At 50.7% G+C, this 21397-nt stretch overlaps 1 protein-coding gene across 4 annotated transcripts in view; it reads left to right on the forward strand.

Annotated features, from left to right (window-relative positions):
- The window catches only part of LOC149308607 (diacylglycerol kinase delta-like), a 45402-nt gene extending 24179 nt beyond the window's left edge, over positions 1-21223 (forward strand). For 2 of the 4 annotated variants that reach the window (XM_089536100.1, XM_089536103.1), the window contains exons 6-29: positions 340-446; positions 750-875; positions 1929-2031; positions 3066-3228; positions 3489-3597; positions 4086-4225; positions 4582-4663; positions 4829-4920; positions 5512-5611; positions 5882-6131; positions 6682-6783; positions 7278-7377; positions 8341-8448; positions 10640-10736; positions 11119-11226; positions 11619-11732; positions 12233-12367; positions 13084-13250; positions 13443-13575; positions 14309-14404; positions 14658-14777; positions 15437-15560; positions 16637-16767; positions 17488-21223. In XM_089536100.1, the coding sequence (XP_089392226.1) occupies positions 340-446; positions 750-875; positions 1929-2031; positions 3066-3228; positions 3489-3597; positions 4086-4225; positions 4582-4663; positions 4829-4920; positions 5512-5611; positions 5882-6131; positions 6682-6783; positions 7278-7377; positions 8341-8448; positions 10640-10736; positions 11119-11226; positions 11619-11732; positions 12233-12367; positions 13084-13250; positions 13443-13575; positions 14309-14404; positions 14658-14777; positions 15437-15560; positions 16637-16767; positions 17488-17562 (2882 nt within the window). In that variant the 3' untranslated portion in view covers positions 17563-21223. The remainder of the gene's footprint in view (positions 1-339; positions 447-749; positions 876-1928; positions 2032-3065; positions 3229-3488; positions 3598-4085; positions 4226-4581; positions 4664-4828; positions 4921-5511; positions 5612-5881; positions 6132-6681; positions 6784-7277; positions 7378-8340; positions 8449-10639; positions 10737-11118; positions 11227-11618; positions 11733-12232; positions 12368-13083; positions 13251-13442; positions 13576-14308; positions 14405-14657; positions 14778-15436; positions 15561-16636; positions 16768-17487) is intronic. The other 2 variants (XR_016282168.1, XM_089536102.1) reach the window with 2 other exon arrangements.
- Positions 21224-21397: the final 174 nt, after the last annotated feature.

The following is a 21397-nucleotide window of genomic DNA, read 5'->3' on the forward strand; positions in this document are numbered from 1 at the left end:
GCTTCCTTGAAATTTCACAAATGTATGATAGGAATATTTTAATAAATGAATGAATGCATAAACTTGAAGAGGAGGTAAACTGGGGCACTGGCTGCTGGGCATTGAGGTGGGCAAAGGAGGCATAGTTGGCAAGGTCTTCATTCCTCCTTCCCCCCCCCCCAGCAGTGGAGAGACCCCCAAGAAGGGGGTCTTTTAGGAGCCTTGTTCACTAAACGCAGACTCAGACCCTTGAACTGTGGGGCTGTGAATCCTTCTTGGCCAGAAAAACAGCTGTCCCCATGCATTGTGCTGCTCCTTCTGTTTCATCCATGGTTGTTGCTTTTCTCTCTGTCCTTCCAGTTTGCAAATTCAAAGCCCACAAGCGCTGTGCTGTGAGAGCCACCAACAACTGCAAATGGACCACACTGGCCTCCATAGGAAATGATATCATTGAGGATGAAGATGGGGTAATTCCTTTTGACTCTCCCTCGCTTTCTTTGCTTCGGGTGGGAATCATGGGTTCCTCTACAGGTGTTGTTGGACTGTAATTCCCAGCATTCTTCACCATTAGCCCTACTGGATGTTGCATAGCTGTTAAAGCCTTGTTTGCTTGCCCTAGCAGGTGGAATGGGGAGGGCTGGGGCACCAGGTGCTGCGGCAGATGGGCAGGTGTGTCCTTTCAGCCGCCCCTCTTTGCAAAGAAGGCGTCTGCATCTTCAGACATGCAAATGCTGCTTGTGCCCCGACTGAGCAACTGTTTCTCTTCCCAGGTGGCCATGCCTCATCAATGGCTGGAGGGGAACCTACCAGTCAGCGCCCGCTGCGCCGTGTGCGACAAAACCTGTGGGAGCGTGCGGAGGCTGCAGGACTGGCGGTGCCTCTGGTGCAAGGCGATTGTAAGAGAAGCACTTCTTGCTAGAATCATAAAGTTGGATGGGGAACCCAAGGGCCATCTAATCCAGCCCCTTGTCATGTATATATGCCCCACTAAAGTAGCCCTGGGAGGTGGCCATTAGACCACTTGGCTCCTAGGCTGCCAACAGAGAAGGCATTAGGGTTACTGGTGCCTCCCATATGCCAGCATGCAGGAGGATCTGGGCCGCAACCAGATGAATCATGTCTCATTTGGCACATGGGCTGAGCTTGGAGTGTGAGGCCAGAGGCTCACTTTTTAAAAAATGTGGGTTTTTTAGCTTTAATGACTTCCAGATGTGGGAATAATTGCAGGCCCTTGGATGTTGCTGCTCTGCATCTCTCAGCGTTCCCCTCCACTGTGTTCTCTCTGCTGGCTAGGGATGCTGGGAGTTGCAGTCCATCTGCACAGGGAGAGGCAAGTGGATCAGGGCCTGGAAGGAACACAGTTACAAGGGTCAGTTACCTGCAACTAGTTATGTAACAAAACCAGATTTTAAAAATAACCCAGTGAGCAAGAGCAAAGTTTCTTTATTGGTGTAGCAAGCAATAGTTTCTACTTATTCACAAAAGTTACTTTTTAGGGACTTTTCAGAGGCGTTTTGACAAGAAATTCTTGAGTTTCTAGCATTGTGAAGGGAACCCCTCCTGCTAGGGTCCCCTTAGGCTTTCCATAAGTCAGAAACAACAACGAGGACAAAACCAGTAGAAGAGTCACCAGCAGAGGAATAAGTAGTGAGCAAGTTACTTATTTTCACAACTGGAGCAATGGGTTACTGGTTTTTAAAAAGTTCTTTTATAGGCTCTGGGTGGGTTTCCAGAGATAAATACTCCCCTTACAAGAATGTGCTTTTGCCCCATTGACACATGCAAAGCTTCTTCCTCAACTCAGGTGCCCCCATTTGCCTGGCAAGGCTGTTTTTGGTGCCGCGAGGGACCACTGTGGAGGAGGCAGCCCTGTCCCTCCTTTCAGCTTTTGGGAGGAAGAGGAAGGAGCAGCATCCTTCACCTTTTCTGCCTCTGTTCTCCCTGCCCAGGTCCACAGCGCCTGCAAGGAGCAACTGGGGAAGAAGTGTCCCTTGGGGCAGTACAAGGTTTCCATCATCCCCCCCACTGCCCTCAACAGCATCGATTCGGATGGTAAGCAGAATGGCCCTAGCAGAAGGATGGGCAGGGAAGGCCGGTCCGGTGGCGCATGGGGCAACTGCTGACCTTGCACTTGTGGGGCAATTAAGGGCTGCATCCACATTGGGGGAATAACCCGGTTTGGCACTGCTTTAATTGCCTTGGCTCAAGGCTATGGAATTCTGGGAGGTGGAGTTTGTTGTGGGCCCAGAGCGGAGCAGAGCTCTGCTCTGGACCCCACAACATACTCCAACTCCCAGAATTCCATAGCCTTGAGTCAGAAAAAGCAGTGCCAAACCGGGTTATTTCTCCAGTCTGGATGCAGCCCAAGTGTCTTAAGGCTAAAGCCTTTTGGTTAGGAAACAAAACACAGTGGGTCCTTGGTAGCCACTGGGGTTTGGTTCCTGCTCCCCGCCTGCCGCATGCAGATACCGAAATCTATGGATGCTTAAATCCCATCATGTACAACCTCACAGTTGGTTTGGGGCACAGCAGTCCTGCGTCTTGAAAGGCAGAGATGATGGGAACTGACATTGATGCCAGCCGAGCTATTGATCCACCCTTGTGGTGCCAGCCTAGCTCTGCGACGGCCTTTTGCTTCCAGAGAGATTTCTCTAAAGTGCATTTGCAGCTTCTCCAGGCGTTGGGTCTGGGGACTTTTTGTGCAGCGCATGGTGTTCTCTGCTAAAAGGAGGCTTTCCATATTTCAGGGCATAATCTAAAGCGCTCGATGCTTCGTTGTTGTTTAAAGCTTATGTGTGTTGCAGTGTGTTTGTTTGCATTTGTAATTCTGGGGCAAAAAAACCCAGATGGAAAGAAACTACAAAACACTAAAATTTGTTGGGGAGAATCCAGAGGCTTTTCCCAGGGGGCCACTGAGAGCCTCAGGAAGGGGTTCGAGGTCCAGATGGGATCTGCAGGCCCCACTCCCCCTCTTGAAGCCCCCCTCTTTGAGAAAGGGCCATCCATGACGGGGGTCCTCTGGGGGTGTGGGGCAGCACTGTGACCATTGCGTCTTCTCTTGACGGTGCCCACCTCCCATCTTCCAGGGTTTTGGAAGGCCACCTGTCCCTCCTCCTGCTCCAGCCCACTGCTGGCCTTTGTCAACTCTAAGAGCGGAGACAACCAGGGGGTCAAATTCCTCCGCAAGTTCAAGCAGTTCCTGAACCCGGCTCAAGTCTTTGACCTGATGAATGGGGGGCCACACCTGGGGTGAGTAAGGGGCCCCCTTAGAGCTATCCACTTATCCTCCGCATCCTCCTTCTATTGCACAAAGCCTCACCTTGGGATGAAAGGCTTTGGCACTGCAGGACTCCTTCATTACAAAATGGGTGCCGTGCAATGCATCCAACCCATGGAGGAAATCCCACAGATGGATGGAGCCTGAGAAGCATGCTCTTGTGGGCTGTGACTCCTGGAGGCTCCTTCCTTTCCCTGATGCATCCCCCTTTCCCTTTCTCTCTTCCTGCCAGGCTGCGTCTCTTTCAAAAGTTCTCCACTTTCCGGATCTTGGTCTGCGGAGGCGATGGCAGCGTTGGATGGGTGCTTTCCGAAATTGATTCCCTGGGGCTCCACAAGCAGGTCTGTGCTGCTGATTTCTTCCCATTCTATGCTTTCTCCTATTTAAAGGGAGGAGATGGGGGCTCCCTTGTGTCCAGGTGCCATGCTGCTTATAAAGGCCCTCACCCCAAATTTGCATAGCTTTGATTTGCAACCAAAATGGGGAGACTAACAATGCATGGCACCAGGTCGCTTTTAACAGCAAAGGCTCAGATTCATCATTCTGTGAAAGGCCCTTCCTTAATAAACCTATTGGCCTGTAAAGTGCCTCTAAAGTGCCTCCTTCTGGAAGAGTCTGTGTTGTTGGAGGAGTGGATGTGGAGGGAGAAAGTGGAGGGCAAAGCAGTGATGTGGCCACAAATCTGGGAAGGAGGAGAAAACGTATCTGTTGAACCTTAAGCAGTGCCTGGTTTCTCAGAGAGCAGAGTGTGACAATGTTCCTGCGCAGCTCCAGCTGTGTGCCAGCCCTATTAACCCTCCATCCCCTGCGTCCCTCTTGCTTGTGGCAGTGCCAGCTTGGAGTCCTGCCTCTGGGGACAGGGAACGACTTGGCCCGGGTGCTGGGATGGGGAAGCTTGTGCGACGATGACACTCAGTTGCTGCAGGTCCTGGAGAAGCTGGAAAGAGCCACCACTAAGATGCTGGACAGGTGAGCCTCAAGGGGCAAAGGCCTCCGTAAGGAGAGGGCAAGGGGGATCCTCGACAGGCAGGACCTGGTGCAAAGGATTGTGTCGGTTGGGGTAGATGGGTGGCAAAAGAAGGGAGACCCCCCTCCCCCAGTGGTGGCGGATGGCTTTCATGTCAGGGAGTTGTCCTCTCCACTTTAAACCCAGGCTTCCCAGGAGCTTTCCAACCCTAACCTTAACCTGGACCGCTCCTTTAAAGCTAACCACTGTCATAGGGTCACCAGAGGCTCCTCTTGCCCAGTGGCTCCCCAGCATTCACTTCCAAGTGGCCTTGGAGTGACCCATACCCTTGAACCCTCCCTCTCCTTCCACCCGGTAGGTGGAGCGTCCTCACCTATGAAGACCCCAAGCAATCTCCGCCAGCCATCAAAGAAGAGGAGAGCGAGGACTCCAACATACAGGTGAAGGGCTCACCTGCATCCACCTGGGAAGCCTTGTTGAGCCAAGAGACCATGGGGCAGGCCTTCCCTGGTCTAGCATTGGAAGTGGCACCAGAGCAAAATGCTAACTGGGAACTCCGTGTCCCACTTCCTGCAACTTCTGACCCTGGTTGCCTCTCCTCCTAGGCTCACATTTCCCACTACGCCGATTCGGTGGCCCTCCATTTGGCCAAGATCCTGGAGTCGGACAAACACTCGGTGGTGATTTCCTCTGCAAAGTAAGCAGCATGGCTCTTATTTATTTTATTTTCACTCCTTTGTGAGATTTCTGTTCCTTCTTTCTCCCGACACGAGACCCAGGGCAGCCGACAAGCACATCGAAACATGTTGCAGCCAAGACCCCAATGGTGCAGAAGGTTTTAAAAAAACACATGCAAATAATTTAATTAACAAATTAAAACACCAATAAGTTAAAACAGTACAGCAGCATTTTAAAGGCATAACAATGAAAATAAAAATGCAGCACCCAGACCTCAATTTAAAAAAAAATACAACACCTTTTGCACCCATTACTGGGGTCTGTTTAAATATAAAGGTCTTGGTGCATGTATGTGCTCCAGGTCTCCTGTCAACTTATGGACAACATGAATTTCAGAGGGTTTTCCCAGTTCCATCCTCTGAAATAGAGCCTCCAGCTCCTAGGACTTGTTGGTGGTCTCCCTTCCAAATCATGACCAGAGCTGACCCTGCCTATCTTCCAAGATCAGGCAGGATCTATACCTTTGGGAAAAGGAGAGCAAAGACTTTACCAGACCTTTGTGTGTGAGAGAGTCTCCCAATAACCTGATGCCCTGCACTTTTTCTTGCAGGTTCCTCTGTGGGACGGTCAATGACTTTGTGGCTGACGTTGGCAAAGCGTATGAACGGACAGCTGACAACAAGCAGGAGGCCGACACTATGGCAAGGAAGGCAAGTTTGGGCACTATTTTTCTGTATGTGATATCCCAAGGGTTTGCAGAGTGGGCATTGCAGAACGGCTACCAAGTCTTGCCTCAGAGAGATTTTGTGATCCTTTATTTACTTCCCTGCATTTCATTCCCATATTTATTTTCTGCCTTTCTGTGGACTTATGAAAGCAATCTGAAATATCAAAACCTTGACAGGGATTTGGGGGGAAACCGTGCTGTCCCTGCCTCCACCTTGGCATCTCATGCCTCATACTCTTCCCTCTCCTTGCAGTGCGCCATGCTCAATGAGAAACTGGACTCACTGGTCCGCGAGCTGAATGAAGAATCCCAGGCTATTGTGGTCCCCGAAGGCACCACTTCCCCCACCGCCCTTCCCAGCCCCGATGCCACAGAAGAGGCCAAGGAGGGCTCCTTCCATCCCAGCCCAGTGCCCAGGATCTTCAAGTCCAAGGAGCAGCTCATGCTAAGAGCCAACAGCTTGAAGAAGGCGCTGCGGCAGATCATAGAGCAGGCAGAGAAAGGTGAGGAAAGGGTGCGCATAGACGCTGAGTAGCCTACGGCCTGGAAACGTTACTGCTTTGGACTACAACTCCCAGAATCCCCCAGCCAGCAGGGCAAACTCTGGGAGCTGCTGTCCAGAAAAGGCCAGGCGGTGGGTCCATTTGGCAAAGCAGCATGCCAAACCAGACCACCAAATGCAATGAATGTAAGTATCTGGTTTGGAAATTACACCTGGAAAAGCCCTTGCTTTGTTTTGCAAGGTCTTTCTTGTTTGGTCAGCCTATGCATGCTTTGAAACTGTTGCCTCTGGGGCTTTAAAAGCTGCCTTCTAACAATTCCATGTTTTTATGATTACAAGTTTAATAGTTCTATCTGGGGTAAGTTTGTTTTGAGGTTTGGCCTCTGGATGGTGGCAGCTGCCCTGAGAACTCTTGCAACTGTACCTCGGAGTGCATGCTTCTTTAAAACTTAAGCCAACCTTTGTATGTTTTTAACTGTATGGTGTTTTTTAATTTTGGAAGTCGCACTGAGAAGGGCAGGATGATAAATCTCCTCCTTCCCTCCCTCCAGCTGTGGATGAGCAGAACAAGCAGACGCAAGCCTATCGGAGCATCTCCACAGCCGGCAAGAAGGACAGCAATGAGGATTTCAACAAGGAGACGGAGAAGCTTAGTAAGACCCTTGCGTTCGGCTCTGTTCAGGAGAAAGTGGGCTGAGGTTTCCAACCCTCTCTGGCCAGCCTTTGGAGGAAGAACCAGTGGCTTTTAAGGCAAATTTGGGGAGGCAGGTTTTGAATAGCTTTAAAAGAGGTGTCCAAGGTGCTGTACCTGTTTGAGGGATAAGGGTCAGCTCCTTTAAAACCCAGATTGTCTCACTGATATGGGAACCGCCAGCCATCCGAGGCCACAATGGCTATCCATTGCCTGCAGTCTCTGAGGGATGAGTCAGGGAATGCCAGTTGCTGGAGGTCACAAGAAGAAGGCCTAACAGCATTCATGTCCTCCATATGGGATTCCCATGGAGACCACCAACTAATGACCACCCCTCAACCCTGCAATTGCCCCATGCTTGGCCACTATGGGGCACATATTCCTGGGCTATGGAGGCTGTGGGTTGGATCCAGCACAAGTCGTCTGATGGCTGTTCTCTGGCATTTCTTGCTCCAGAGTCCCGCCGTGACACGGTCATCTCCACCACGTCCTCCATCATCCTGGACCGTCCAGAGAGTTTCAGCGCTGTCCACTTTGCAGAGGACCCCAGCGTCATGTAAGTGAATCTTTGCTTTTGGCCTTGGCTGTTTGGAAAAGAAGTGAGGTGGCAATGCACTCCTTCCTCAAGGCTGGCATTTTGAGAGTCATGGGCAAAGCTCTTTTACCCACTGAATAGCAGGTGAATGTGCCTTGTCTCTAGGCTTTAGCATTGTGTTTTGTGCATTGCAAGTGCACAGTGAATTCTCAGCCACATGCATTGACCATTGCTCCACATACCTTGTGCTGCATTGGTATTCAGCATAGGAGATGCTTAACTCCTGTTTTCAATAATGGTAAATGCCTAGAGCCAATGTACATTTGCATGATATTCTGTGTACTTTGATGCATCACTGTGTACTTTAATACATTACAAGTATCCCATATTCACAACTCCACTTGCACCACTGTCGGCTAAATATGACCTTTATGTATTGTCCCAAGAAATTGCTCCACATGTGTAGCACAATGTACACATGCATGAGAGTCCACAGTTGCTTTGGCACAGGGCCCAGGGTGGTCAGGATTAATGTGGCACACAACGTAATCTGGCCACCACAATGGCCCTTCTCCATTCCAAATGAACTCTTTTGCAGAGCGGTCCTCTTTTGCAGATGCTGCAAAGTCCCAAGTGGTGACCTTCAGGGGCCGGTCCTGGCTCCTTCCTTCCCTTTGCCTCCAGCACTGAAGCTAGACAGCTTGGTTTTGAGTCACTGGATATGACAGGGACAGGCGAGACTTTGCTCTCATCAACCCCAAATCCTCCTGTTCCCTCCTTGCTCCACCCGCTCTGCCGCCACCAAATGCCACTATCTCTCTGCCGCTGCTGGAATTGGTGCCCAAAAGCCATTTTTCCAGCTTGAGTGGAAGGAGGTTGAAATAACAGGGCGGCGGGCGTTTTGTATTCTGCGAGCGTTTGGCTGGTTCCGCATCAGTGGCTGTTTCTAAGCTATTTCCTTTCCCCTCCATCTGCCGGTTTCAGACAATTCTCCGAAAGATGCGTCATGAATAATTATTTTGGCATCGGCCTGGATGCGAAGATCTCTCTGGAGTTCAACAACAAGAGGGATGAGCATCCAAAGAAATGCAGGTAGGATGGAAGTGCCTCTTCTCCCAACCTGGTTTGTGCAAAAACAGAGGACTGTGGAGATGCCATACACACACACCAAGACACACACAAGCACACACGAGGTGCATCCTAAGTAAGCCGTTCACAGGGCTGCTCTTTTCTTCTTCTGTCAAAGCCGGAAGCTCCTCCAGCCATTCCAGGTCTTGGCTGCGATGGTCCCTGGAAACAAGCTACAAAAGGAAGCAATGTTTGTTCTATTCATTCAGTCCCCATGCCACCCTTGCGACTCCCACGCAGACCCACAAAACGGTTGCATTTGCAAACCGATTAGGAAATCTCTTCCCTTTTGCAATGGCTTCCTTTGTGGTGCTGCAACATTTCCACTCAGGGAGCGCTTCTGTAATTTCTGCAACCAAGAGCTCCTCTTCCCAACCTGGCAACTCCGGATGGGAGCGGCTTTTACACACACTCACACAAACACACACACACAAACACACACACACACGCTCTTGCACACGTGCTCCAAGTCCATAGGAAATGTGGCATGAGGGCCTTGATTTTAGGGCCATTGCAAGGATTATTAGAAGCGTTCTCGAATAGGCAAATGGGTCAAGGAGCCAACAAGAAGGAGACATCTCCGCTTTAGTCTCCTGTCCTGCAGGTATTTCAAGGTAGACCCACTGATTCCTTCCTCATAATATTTTAGTATTAGTTAAATTATGGGATCTCAGGGTTGATACAAGTAGAACAACGTAAGCCATGTAAAACAGTGAACTCATTTAAACAGGATTAAAACATTCAGAGACATAGCCATGTTAGTCTGGAATATCAGTTTGCAAAAGGATCTCATAGTGCCTTTGGGATTAACTGTACAAAAGAAGTTGTAGCGTGGGCCTTCTGAGGAAATAGGCCAAGTCTATGAAAGCTTATACTACAACGTCTTTCACCAGTTAGTCTCAAAGGTGCTGCAGGATCAAAACGTATTGAGCAATTTAACAAAGAGGTAGAATACAAAGACATAGCTGTGTTAGTCTGGAGAATCAGTATGCGGAGGGATCTTGCAGCACCTTTGAAACTAACTGAAAGAAAGAAATTGATAGCATGAGCTTTCCTGGACTTAAGCCTACTTCCTCAGGCGCATGTTTTTAAAAGACTTATCAACTTATGCTGCCAACTTCTTTCTTTCAGTGAGTCTCAAAGGTGCTACAAGAACTCTTTGCATCCATAGTTTTTTGTAGGTTTGGGGGCTCTGGAGCTGTGTTCTGGGAGAGTTTATTCCTGACGTTTCACCAGCATCTGTGGCTGGCCCCTCTGCAAACAAGGATTAAAATAGTTAAAACCATGTACATGGGCATTTTGAAATTAAGTCAGCCCCTCAAAGGCAGCCTTGTTTTGACTTGGTGGCAGAAAGAACCCAACATAAATGCCAGCCACTAGGACTACGCTGCTGCATCTTCATGATAAAATCTGCCATTGTAGAGCCGGCTTGTTCCCAGCGTGTGTCGCGCATCCGTCACACGCAGACAAATTTAGGTATAGAAGGAGCGGTTCCCTCTTCCAGGTGAGCCCTTCGTTCAAGGACTCTGCAAATGATCCTTAATGAGCTTTCCTGCGGGTCGCCTGGGGAGCCAAGGAAATGAGGCTCCAGCGCCTGATAGACCGACCCAGGGCCAGCGCAGCGGGAGATGGGCCAATGCGCCATTCTGGAATCAGGGCATAGCCAGAAATGAAGCCGGAGCCTCTCCGCAGAGCCACTTGGGAGCCGGTCTCATAGTGCTACTTAATTACCCGTAATTGCCTGCCCTTGAAAGCTTCCAATAATAAAGCATGAAGGAGAGCGATGATGATTTTCATATCAAGGAGAGATGATTATCCGGCTGTGCAGTGCTTGAGAGGGAAGGGCATCATGTCCGGTGCGCAGAAGTGCCAGCCAGGAATGAGTTAAGCCTGAGCAATGGATCCAAATGGTCCACAATTGGAAGTCTTTTAACAGAGGCTGGATGGCTATCTGTCAATGGGGATACTTTGATGGAGAGTTCCTGCATGGCAGAATGGGTTTGGACTGGATGGCCCTTGGGGTCTCTTCCAACTCTACAATTTTATGATTCTATGATTCTACAATAGTGCAAGAGAAAATGGCTTTGCATGTGGCTTCTGGGTGTGGCTGAAGAGGATCTGTGAATCTCTCTCTCTCTTTTGGTCCCCTTTGCAGCAGCCGCACGAAGAACATGATGTGGTACGGAGTCCTGGGGACAAAGGAGCTTCTCCAGAGGACCTACAAGAACCTGGAGCAACGGGTCCAGCTGGAGGTAGTAGCCACCAGCCAAATCTATAGGGCAATTCTGCAACTGGGTCCCTTAAGCGTGCGATCCTGCAACGCTTGTGAAATACACTGATAAAAAATAAAGCTAACCCAGTAGGACAAGAGACAAGGAGCGGTCAATGAAGTTTGAGTGATTTTTAGAAATGCTTGGGAGGGAAGATCTCCAGCTTGAGAGCACAGATGGGCAAAGTGTGCTATAATGTGGTCTTTGTGCCCTTCCAGACCCCTTCAGATGCTGCCTCTGGGGTGAAGGTGCCTCCACAGCCCTGATCCTAGCTGCTCCTTCTGGGTTTCTTGGGGGTAAAGAGAGGCAGTCGTTGGCTGTGGGCAGTTGCTAAAGCGTCTCCCTTGCCTTCCTTCCTTCCCAGTGCGATGGGGTGCCCATTTCCTTGCCCAGCCTGCAGGGCATTGCTGTGCTGAACATCCCCAGCTATGCAGGAGGCATCAACTTCTGGGGAGGCACAAAGGAGGACAGCGTGAGTTTGGGGAAGCTGAGGAGATCCGTGGGTGTGGCGGCTCAAAGGCACCCTTCCCCTTCCCTTTTCCGCTTCCTTGCTTAGCTGCCAAAATCCAAAAAATGGTCAGAGAGACACAATCCTACAGAGTCTCCTGTGAAATGGACGCAGGCAGAAAAATAACCCGTTTTGGCACTGCTTTAACTGGCCTGGCTCAAAGCTATGGCATTCTGGGAGTTGGAGTTTGTTGTGGGGCCCAGAGCAGAGCTATGCTATGGGGCCCACAACAAACTCCAACTCCCAGAATGCCATAGCCTTGAGCCAGGCCAGTTAAAGCAGTGCCAAAACGGGTTTGAAGTATGTCTACAGCCTCAGTTTGAAGTATGTCTACACCTGTGTCTTTTCCCTTCCAGAATTTTGGGGCGCCCTCCTTCGATGACAAGAAGCTGGAAGTGGTGGCCGTCTTTGGCAGCATCCAGATGGCCGTCTCACGGGTCATCAACCTGCAGCATCACCGCATCGCCCAGGTAAAGGCCGTGCATGGCCCAAACGCCTTTGCCGGTGCCATTGTAGGGGTGCAAAATTCCATTTACTCCGTTCTTGCATGCAAGGATGAACAATTGCAACTGGTTTCCTCTGCCATGTGAGAATGCAAGATTATGTCAAAGAACACTTTTTCCTGCATAAATATGTTGCAAAGATATCCATCAAAAAGCAAAGTGACATATTTTAATACAAGTGAGTTTTCTCCAGAACCATAAACAAAACCCAAACCCTATTGAAGGTGTAACAATCGCATGACTATTCCTCCCTTTTTGGTGATGTGTCTGTGTTCAGGTCACCTGTTTGCTTGTTTTTTGCATTATGGGTATTTTTTGGCTGGGGGGGGCAGCCGGCACACTTCGGGCGAGTCTTCCAGATGGTCTCTGTGAGAAGTGCTTTGCTTCGGATAGGCAGACGTTGAAGGCGATCCCATCTCTTGCTTTGGGGTCTTCCTCCATACCTCTCCCCCTTTTTTGCCCCACAGTGCCGGATGGTGAAGATCACAATTCGGGGCGATGAGGGGGTCCCTGTGCAAGTCGATGGGGAAGCCTGGATCCAGCCCCCCGGCATGATCAAAATCCAGCACAAGAACCGGGCGCAGATGCTGACCAGAGACAGGGTGAGGGGCCAGCGAGGAGCAGAGAAGGAGCAAGAGGGGTGCAAGTGATCCTGGTTTGCTCTTGGTTGTTTTTGGGGGGGCTCCTTCCAGAGCAGGAGGGTCCCTCTTCATTCAGCTGAATTGAGCATGAGTGATGCTACAGGGCTTCCATCTCGGTGGAGCGGTGAATCCACTCTGGCAGAAGGTCTCCCAGGTGCTGGACCTCAGACCCTGGAAAGATCTTTTAAACTAGCAATGGATCCACTGCCCCCCTGACATGGGAACCACTGGCTTGGTTAGCATGAGACCAAAAGGAAGAGAAGGCTCCAGGGCTGGTCTTTTTCAGGGTGCGAGTAGCACCCAGGAGCAACAGGGCATTTGCAAGGCAAAACCTCCTAGCCATCATGGCCATAGTTAGCTATTCCGATGCTGGTTTGCTGAGGGAACACGATGAAGGGGCACTCCATGGCCCATGAGCAAAGGAGGGGAATGGAGCAGACCAAACTGGCTGAAGATCAGGGATTTTGGAGGAAGAGGGCAGGGGGGCTGGCATCCCTTTGGTGTTGTGGGTGATCTCCCATGAGTCACTTATTCTGCCCAAGTGGCACAGGAGAGGCCTCAGTGGCACAGTGGGAGAAATGGGCTCAGGAGATAAAGCCCAGGCACAGAGAGAATGAGAAAGGTGTTTTTGTGTTTCTATCCCTGTATAATTCCTCCTTCCCCTTTTCTCCTTGCAGGCCTTTGAAAGCACCCTGAAATCCTGGGAGGACAAGCAGAAGGGGGACGGGTACCGGTCCTCCTCCCGGCCTCGGCTCAGCTCCCAGCAGTCCATGGAGTACCTGACAGACGAGGAGCATGGACAGATGCAGCAGCTGGCGCACGCCACGGAGACCCTCATTGACAGGTGCCTGGAGTTGCGGTTGTCTGGGGGGACCATTGAAGGCTGGGTCAGGACCCCTGGGATCCAAATCCCCCCTTGCCTTCTCTCCCTTGGGCCTGTTTTGGGTGGCTCTGCCCCAACCGGGGGGCAAAGGAAGAGCCAGGATGGGGTGCAGAGGAGGACTGAACAGTCTCGCTTCCCTTTGCCCTCCTGCAGGATCCGTGAGGCTGCCAAAACCCACCGTGCCATCGAGCAGGAGTTGGCGCACGCTGTGAATGCCAGCTCCTTGGCCCTGAGCGAAACGCTGCCCAGCAAGAGCGCCGGCGGCACCAGCGGATGTGGCTCAGAGGTCAGCCCTGGAGGAGGGTCCTGGATTATTGGGGCCCTTTTGCACTACACAGTTGGGGGTCCCCCTTTAACTGCCATGGCTGCCCCCCACTCCCCGTGTTTCCCCCATCCTCTTGCCAGTCCAGTTTTTTTTAAAGCCTTTTAACCTTTTAAATATTATATTTAGGAGTTTTAAAATAATAATTTAATGGGGTTACAAATGTTTTCATCTTTGTGTTGTTTTGATTGAGTGCCAGCATGGCATAGTGGTTTCAGGGTTGGACTATGACTCTGGAGATCAGGATTAGATTCGCAGCTCGGCCGTAAACCCTTTGGGTGACCCTTGAGCAAGACACACTCAGCCGAAGAGGAAGGCAATGGCAAATCCCCTCTGAAGACGTCTTGCCAAGAAAACCCTACAATAGGGCTGCCTTAGGGTCACCATAAGCCAGAAATGACTTGAAAGCATACAACAATATTCTCAAGGGAAGGCAATGGCCAACCTCCTCTGAACAAATCTTGCCAAGGAAAACTCATGATAGGTGCACATTAGGGCCGCCACACGTCGGAACTGGCTTGAAAGCATGCAACAACAACATTGTTTTAATTTGTTTTTATCTGTTCATTGCCTTAGGTAGCCTTTTAGCCTGGAAGGCGATACAGAAATAAATAGATAGATAGCAAATAAGCTTGTGCCAATGCTGCTCCTTCTATGCTAATGGGGCTTCTTCCTCTCGCCTTCTTTTCCTGCACAGCCCTTTCCGTTTCTGAGCCGGAGCGCCGCTGTGGAGCTCTCTGCCAGCGTCAAGGCCCTTTACACTGAAACCAGGGCCTTTTTGGAAGGGAAACTGGTGAGTGTGGGGTTCGAGGCGAACCCTGGTTTCCTTCCTTTGGGGCAAGGATGCCCAAAATGTGCTGGTCCTCACACACCAAGCATGGGACCTGGGTCCTTTGAGTTGCAATAGGCTTCCCTGGATTTGAGCCCTCGTTGCAGGCTGCATGTGGCAGCTTCCCAGCCGTCCTTCCAGGGAATATCCAGGGGATTGAATGAATCAAGTGAATGTCCAGGGGATTTAACATCCTTCTTGGTGTTTCCTCCCACAGCAGCTGGACTCCCCTCAGCAGGAGGAAGGCCTGCGACATGCGCTGAGCGCCGTCAGCCAAGAGCTGCAAAAGCTCTCTGAAATCCACTGGATGTCCCCCATCATCAGTCCTGCGGAGGAGGTGGGTGCAAGGAGACGGGCAGGCGATGAGGGGTTTGGACGGACCTTGGAAGGGGCCTGCCTTTTGCCCCATAACAGGACTATTAATGGAGAAATAACCTGGTTTGGCACCGCTTTAACTGCCCTGGCTCAAGGCTATGGAATTCTGGGAGTTGGAGTATGTTGTGGGGTCCAGAGCAGAGCAGAGCTCCACTCTGAACCCCACAACATACTCCAACTCCCAGAATTCCATAGCCTCGTATTTGCTGCAGGGATAGAGACCGGAAAACTGGGTTGACATCCTATTAGTGCATTACAGCAGCATATGTCCAGCTTGCCCCATTGTGACCCACTTTTTTGTCCTTGTGGAGGATGCAATGGCCACAAAACTCCCCCATGGCAGCCCTTTCCGCTCTGCTTTAGCCCCTTAAGACATCCACTTCCATCTCAATGGAAACAGGTGGAGCAGCAGAGTCATGTTGGTGGGCACCTCTGGCCTCCAAGGGGTCCAGAAAATGTCAGTAAACTCTTACTATTTTTGGGGCTTTTGGGGGTATGGGGAAAATTTAACAAACACACCCTGGCTCATGTGCTTGAGGTAGGCAAACAGGAATCAAATGATGCCCAAAGCCTTGGCACCCTTCCACCCCAAAAATTGCCCTCTCCATTTGCTCTTTGCAGGGCATTGGCCCAGAAACGTCAGGGAGTGCCAACAAGGGCAGCTTGAAATTGAGAATCAACCTGGCGAAACCCAAGAAGGAGAAGGAGAAGCTCCAGAAGCATCGCTCCAGCGGTGTCATGCCAGGTAAAACTGGGCATCAAGGGCGCTTCCTGTGGAGGGATGGGATTCTACATAGAGAATAATAATATATCTGTGGAAGTAATACTGTTTCCTGCATTGAAAATGCTGTTTCTTGTTCAAAACAACCATGTGCTAATGTTGCACAAAATAAGTTCTGAACTGCTAAGATCCTTGTTAAGTCCAGGATTTGTCTTGTCAAGATTTCTCAGACATTGGAGGAAAAAAGTGTTGTTGTCTTTTACTATTTTCCCCCAATGTTTTCAAATATCCTTTCCATCCTGGGTTTTGGCATGGCCGATTACTTTTGCATTGGCTCAGGTCCTGGCTCTGTTCTTGGGCCCCACAACAAACTCCAACTCCCAGAATTCCATAGCCTTGAGTCAGGATGCTGAAAAGCGGTGCCAAACCGGGTTATTTCTCCAGTCTGGATGCAGCCAGAGTGCCTCCTCTTTCTTCTTGATGGGGCCCTTTCACACTAAACAATTATAGCACAACGATTCCACTTCATTCGCCATGAACCTATCCTTTGAAGCCTTGACATTTGCAGTTTAGGGAATTTCTCTGCTGTGGAGAGATCCGGGTTTCTAGAGCAAACTGTGAGAAACAGCGCAGGAAGCTGGGTATATATTTAGCTTGGAAGATGGAGAAGATGGACAGGTGTCAATAAAGCAGCCATAGTTAACTATCCAAAGGGACGTCAGGGAAGAAGATGGAGCCAGCTTGTTTTCCTGACTAGAAGGAGAACCAGTGGGTTCAAATTGCAAAGAAAGAGGTTCTACCTAAACATGAGGAAGAACCTCTTTGGAGGTTGGGGGGCTTCCCTTCTTTGGGGCCTTTAAGCAGAGTTTGGGTGGCCGTCTCTCTCAAGAGTGCTATAGATGAGGATTCCTGCATGGCAGAAAGGGGTTGGAGTAGATGGCCCTTGCCCTGGGATTCTGTGGATTGTGGATTGTGGAAGGGCCCCGATACTCTCCCTGTTTTGCCCCCGCTTCCGCCTCTCGCATGGCTTTGGCTTCGGCTCCCTTCTCTTTTTCCCCAGAGCTGAACCGACCCTTTTCTCCATCTCCCTTTCTTTCCAGTGGAGAACTGGGGCCCTGAGGAAGTGGCCGTCTGGCTGGAGGCGCTCGATTTGGGAGAGTACAAAGAGATTTTCATGCGCCACGACATTCAGGGCTCTGAGCTGATCCTGTTGGAGAGGAAAGATTTGAAGGTATTGCACCTGCGGCATGCGCCTGCTCCTCCACAGCTGCTGCATGTGCTTGCTCCGTGGTCTGGTTGCTGCGAGCATCTGGCTGCGTTGCATGAGCATGCATGGGGTGCTTGCATGACATTGCCTTTGCATCGCATGAGTCCCATGGCTCCTGCTGCCCCTTGCATGCCCACCACCATCGCAGCCTTCCTCCTGCTTTGCAAGAGAAGGTGCTGGAACCTCCTTCCTTGGGGCCAAACATCAGGGGTCCAGCCCATCCAGAGTGGCCAGACAGTCTCCTTTTCCAGGGCATGTCCTCCATTTCAACCTTCTGTCCAGGGGGAACTCCAAAATGTCTTCCCTTTGGAGCACAGCTACTAAGCATGCATTATACATTTCTATGAGTGTGTATAGCTGCCATTTGGGGATGTCCTACATTTTTCCTTGAATGCCCTACATTTTGCAGGGCCACTGTTTCTCCCTCCATGGTGCAAGAGCGCCCCCTGCTTGCATTCAGGGGAATAGCCACACCTGGGCAGAGGTGTCCTCCAGTGTCCGGTGTTTCCCAGACTAAGCCTTGCAAAGGGTCAGTGGTGGCCCTAGGGATATCTCTGCACAGGGCTTTTAAGTCCCAAGCAACAGATCATTTGTAGGGGAGAGTCCCTTGTGATGGATGGGCTTCTGCTGTCCAGCAACCAGACCAATTTTCTCCTCTTCTTCTTTCCTCTTCTTCCATCGCAGGATCTTGGGATCTCAAAAGTGGGCCATCTGAAGAGGATTCTCCAGGGAATTAAGGACGCCACCAACCAACTCTAGAGAAGCTCCTCTCCACCAAAAGGAGGGATTGGGAGTCTTGGGGCACCCCTTCTTCTTGACTGCCACCTCCCATTTCCATTGGCAGCGTCGGGCGGCCGGTTGGTGGTGGGCAGGAGTGGATGGGGTGGGCATGCGGATACACTTGACCATAGACTGCTGGGCATGGCCTGAGCCAGGGATCCCCGGGATCTTCACGCCAGGAGCGTCTCCCATGCATCCCTCCATTGCCAAGAGTTTACATCTTCATCTTTGCCAAAGATTGTGGCTTGGCTGTTTTCTTCTGTCCCCCATTCTCCCCAGTTCTCCCTTTCCTCCTTGCCTGCCTTCCCAGTCTCTTTTGTGGCCGTTCCTGTGGTTTTGGCTCACGTGCTTGAATTTGGTTTCACCTGGAGCAATTCATGTCCATCCGTCTGTCTCGGTGGGGCAGCCTGGGTGGCGTTGGAGGTCAGTTCCTGCCATTGGCATCCCCTGAAATGGTGGCCTTTGGGGCTGGGGGGCAGTCAAGATGGTGGGTAGATTGCGGGGAGACCATTGAATTTCATGCTGTGGGGGTTGCATTGTGGTCCCAGCTGAGGAGGCTTGCACAGTTTTCATTGACCTGAGTCCTTAGAGAGACTCTTCTAATTCATTTATGTCTTTAAGCTTTGAGTCCAGGGAGCTGGAGAGGAAAGCGTTGGGAGCCTGTAATCCGTTTCTTAGGAGAAGCGCACAGGCCATGGCTTGCAATGGGAGAACTTATGAGCAAGGAAAAGAGCCAAAGGCTGCGTCTTTAATGGTAGCAGCAGCTCAGGAGGTGCCAATGCAGCAGGTATGGCAGCCCTTTCTGCTGGTTTGCTGCTAAAGCAAGGGCAGGCGAGGTATGGCTCTCCAGGTGCAGCTCCCATCATTCTGCATAAGCCAGTGAGGGATGATGGGCATTATAAGCCTAGAGGAGGTGTCGGACCATGAGATCCCCACTCCTAAAGGAATAAGGATGGATCCTGGAAGAATGAGGGGCAGTGAGCAAAGGATGGTGTCCATGGTCTCCTCAGAGAGGTACCGGGACCCATGTTTTCCTCCTTAGCTTCAAGGTTGGTTTGGTTGAGTGCAAGGGGAGCAGATGAAGTGGCACCTTGAACAAAAGTATTAATTCCTCCCACCGCACAAACCATTGCAGCTGCAGATCCGAAGAGCAACCCTCGACCTCCGTTCTGCAGTATTTCAGAATCTGGAAGTATATATAATAAGATTGGTTTTAACTTCTTCTTCTTTTTTTTTTGCAAACAGTTTACTAAATTCTTCCAGACTCTTCCCTTACAAAGTCCCAAAGGTTCCCTCAATCACCACAAAATGCTGAATTCTTTATAGATGCTGAGATGGGACAGGAAACCCAAGACCCCAGTGGGGCTTCTTCGGGGGTCTTCCCCAAATACACAAAATGGAGGTCCAAGTGGCCCCATTGCTGTGACCTCTGCTGCATCCCCCTTTATGCGCTGGGGGTCCCTTTGCACAGAAAGCTCCCCACTTCGCCCCCAGCTGCTGCTTTTTCTCAGGGGCAGGAGAGGCGGGGGGCTTCCTTCTATCGATCCCCCTTTGCAGTCCTTCCAAGCTTGCCTCCTTTGCCACAATCGATCCAGCTTTTCTCCCCATTGTGCTTGTTGAGAATGTAAATAGTTTGGAAAGAAAGAGAAGATATTTATTTAAAGATTTAATGTATATCTATATAAAAGCTTAATTTATTTTTCACCTATGTTGCGCAAGAGCACTTTGAAACACACACACGCACAGAGAGACAGGTGCCAATGGCAATGGCATGACCAGAGGGCTGACCAGTCTCCTCTGGGCTGGACCAGTGGACGGTCCATCTAGGGCTGCACTCGGAGGTGCAGGAGACCCACAAAAGCAACAGCAACAAGCAGCCATACAGAGCAGCGTTGGTTGCAAGTCCAAATGTTGATTTTACTGGCTTTGCTGCAGAAGATGGCAGTCAGCCAGTTTTGCACCGGTTTGGACAGCTAGCCGAAACTGTGATGGTCCAGCACTGCTTTCTCCAAGCCAGAGGGCATGACTACATTGTGTTTGTCTGATCATAGCAGCACCCAGCTGAGCTTCTCGTTCCTGCAACAGTGGATGCTGAACGGCTTTCTTATGTCCTCTGAAATGCTAAAGGCCAGAGCTGGCAGTCGGGTTCAGGAAGCCAGGCGCAGGCTTGGAGAGATGTGAGCAGCCACCTCTGCATCTCGAGAGCTGGCCAGTGCTCCTGGGAAACCTTCCTCAGCCTTAGGGGGTTTTGTGGTGTTGTCCCTGGAGGGAAGGGGACCTGGGCAGGCGTCTAAGCCCAACACTGGACTACGAAGATGGGAAGCCGGGACAGCGGAGCAAAGGAGCCATGCACCTCATCCCTTGGTACCTGCTATGGGGCAAAAAGGAAGAACAGACATCTTCTCGATCTGCATGCCATGTGCACCCTCCTGGGGAAGGCTGTTTTTTGGGGGGGGCAGTGTAATGTATCTCCGTGTGCTTACTACAATGATTGGCTTTTATTGTGATGGTGGAGAGGGTTTGTGTATCTGTATATAGGCCTTAATCTCGTCCCCTCCCACCCACCCCAGCCCCTGTAACTGCATGGCTGGCTCAGGCAGCAAGTCTTTCTGGGCAAGGTGTTCTTACGGAGATGGAGCCAAAAGGAGGGGATGCCAGGGACTGATTCAGTTTGGTGTTCAGAGTCACCAAGAAAGTATGTAGGAGCATGTATTTACCCCAGAGAGCAAGGCAGTTGCCACTTTCCTTTAAAACAAAGGAGCAAAACAGCCTCTGAGATCTTGTTGGACTGCACCTCCCATCAGCCTAGCTAAGGAATGCTGGAAGCTGGAGTCCAGCAACGTCCAAAAGCCACACTTGGTCTCCTCTTGCTTTAAAAGCAAAAGAGGAGCAGGTTTCTAGCTCTCCTTGCAATTAAGACCTGGGGATTTTTTAATGGGAAGCAGCTGCCATGCTCCGATTTCCTTTAGGCTTGACTGCCTTTTGGCTCTGATCTCTGACCCTGCTCTTCGTTGCCACATTTCTGCACTGCCGATGTCTGTTTCCCAGTTAATGTATTTTTGCAACAACCCCAAGCGACGAAGTAGGGCAGGGAGGCAGGCTGGGATCCTTCTTTCTTGGACTGGCTTTATCCAAATCTTTGTACTTTATTCTGTATGCACTCCTTTTCGGATGGCACAAAGGCACCAATTGAGGCCCTGAGCCTGGCTTTTCTCAAGCCCCATCTTCCCAAACTCCTCACAATAGTGAAGGGAAAGAAGGATCTGCCTCTCCCAATCCCAAGGAGCCAAGCCTTGCTCCTCCAGCAAACCTGCCCCTTTTCTGGAACAGCTGCATGACAGAAAGCCAGAAGTGAAGCAAAGGTACTCGACCTGCTGGGTATATGTTTAGCCAGTGAAACAGGCAAACCCAATCTATGCTACCCCAAACCAGATGCTGGGAAACAGATGGGGGGAAAGGTATTCAATTGACAACCCACTTCCCCACCTGGATGGGGAGCCAAGGGGCAGATCTGGGAGAGGGGAGTGTTGTGGCTTTGGAAATGACCAAGGGGATGCCAATGCCTCGCGTAAGTTGGGACCCATCGAAATTTTACTTGCAGAATCCAGACACTGCAATTACAAAATAAACCTGGATTGGCTCACTGAATGAGTCCTCTCTCCTTTCTCCATCTGTGTGCTGCATTCAAAAGGGGGGGGGGGGGGGGCAACCCTTGAAACTGCATAATGTATAATTAAAATTGCATAATTAATCCAGGCGTCAGGGAAAAGGAAAAAAATATGCACCCAAACCATCCAGGTTTTTGGACACAGAT

Source organism: Sceloporus occidentalis, unplaced genomic scaffold, assembly GCF_023333645.1.
Source record: "Sceloporus occidentalis isolate IW3139 unplaced genomic scaffold, rSceOcc1.0.p SCAF_8, whole genome shotgun sequence".
Classification (NCBI taxonomy): Eukaryota; Metazoa; Chordata; class Lepidosauria; order Squamata; family Phrynosomatidae; genus Sceloporus; species Sceloporus occidentalis.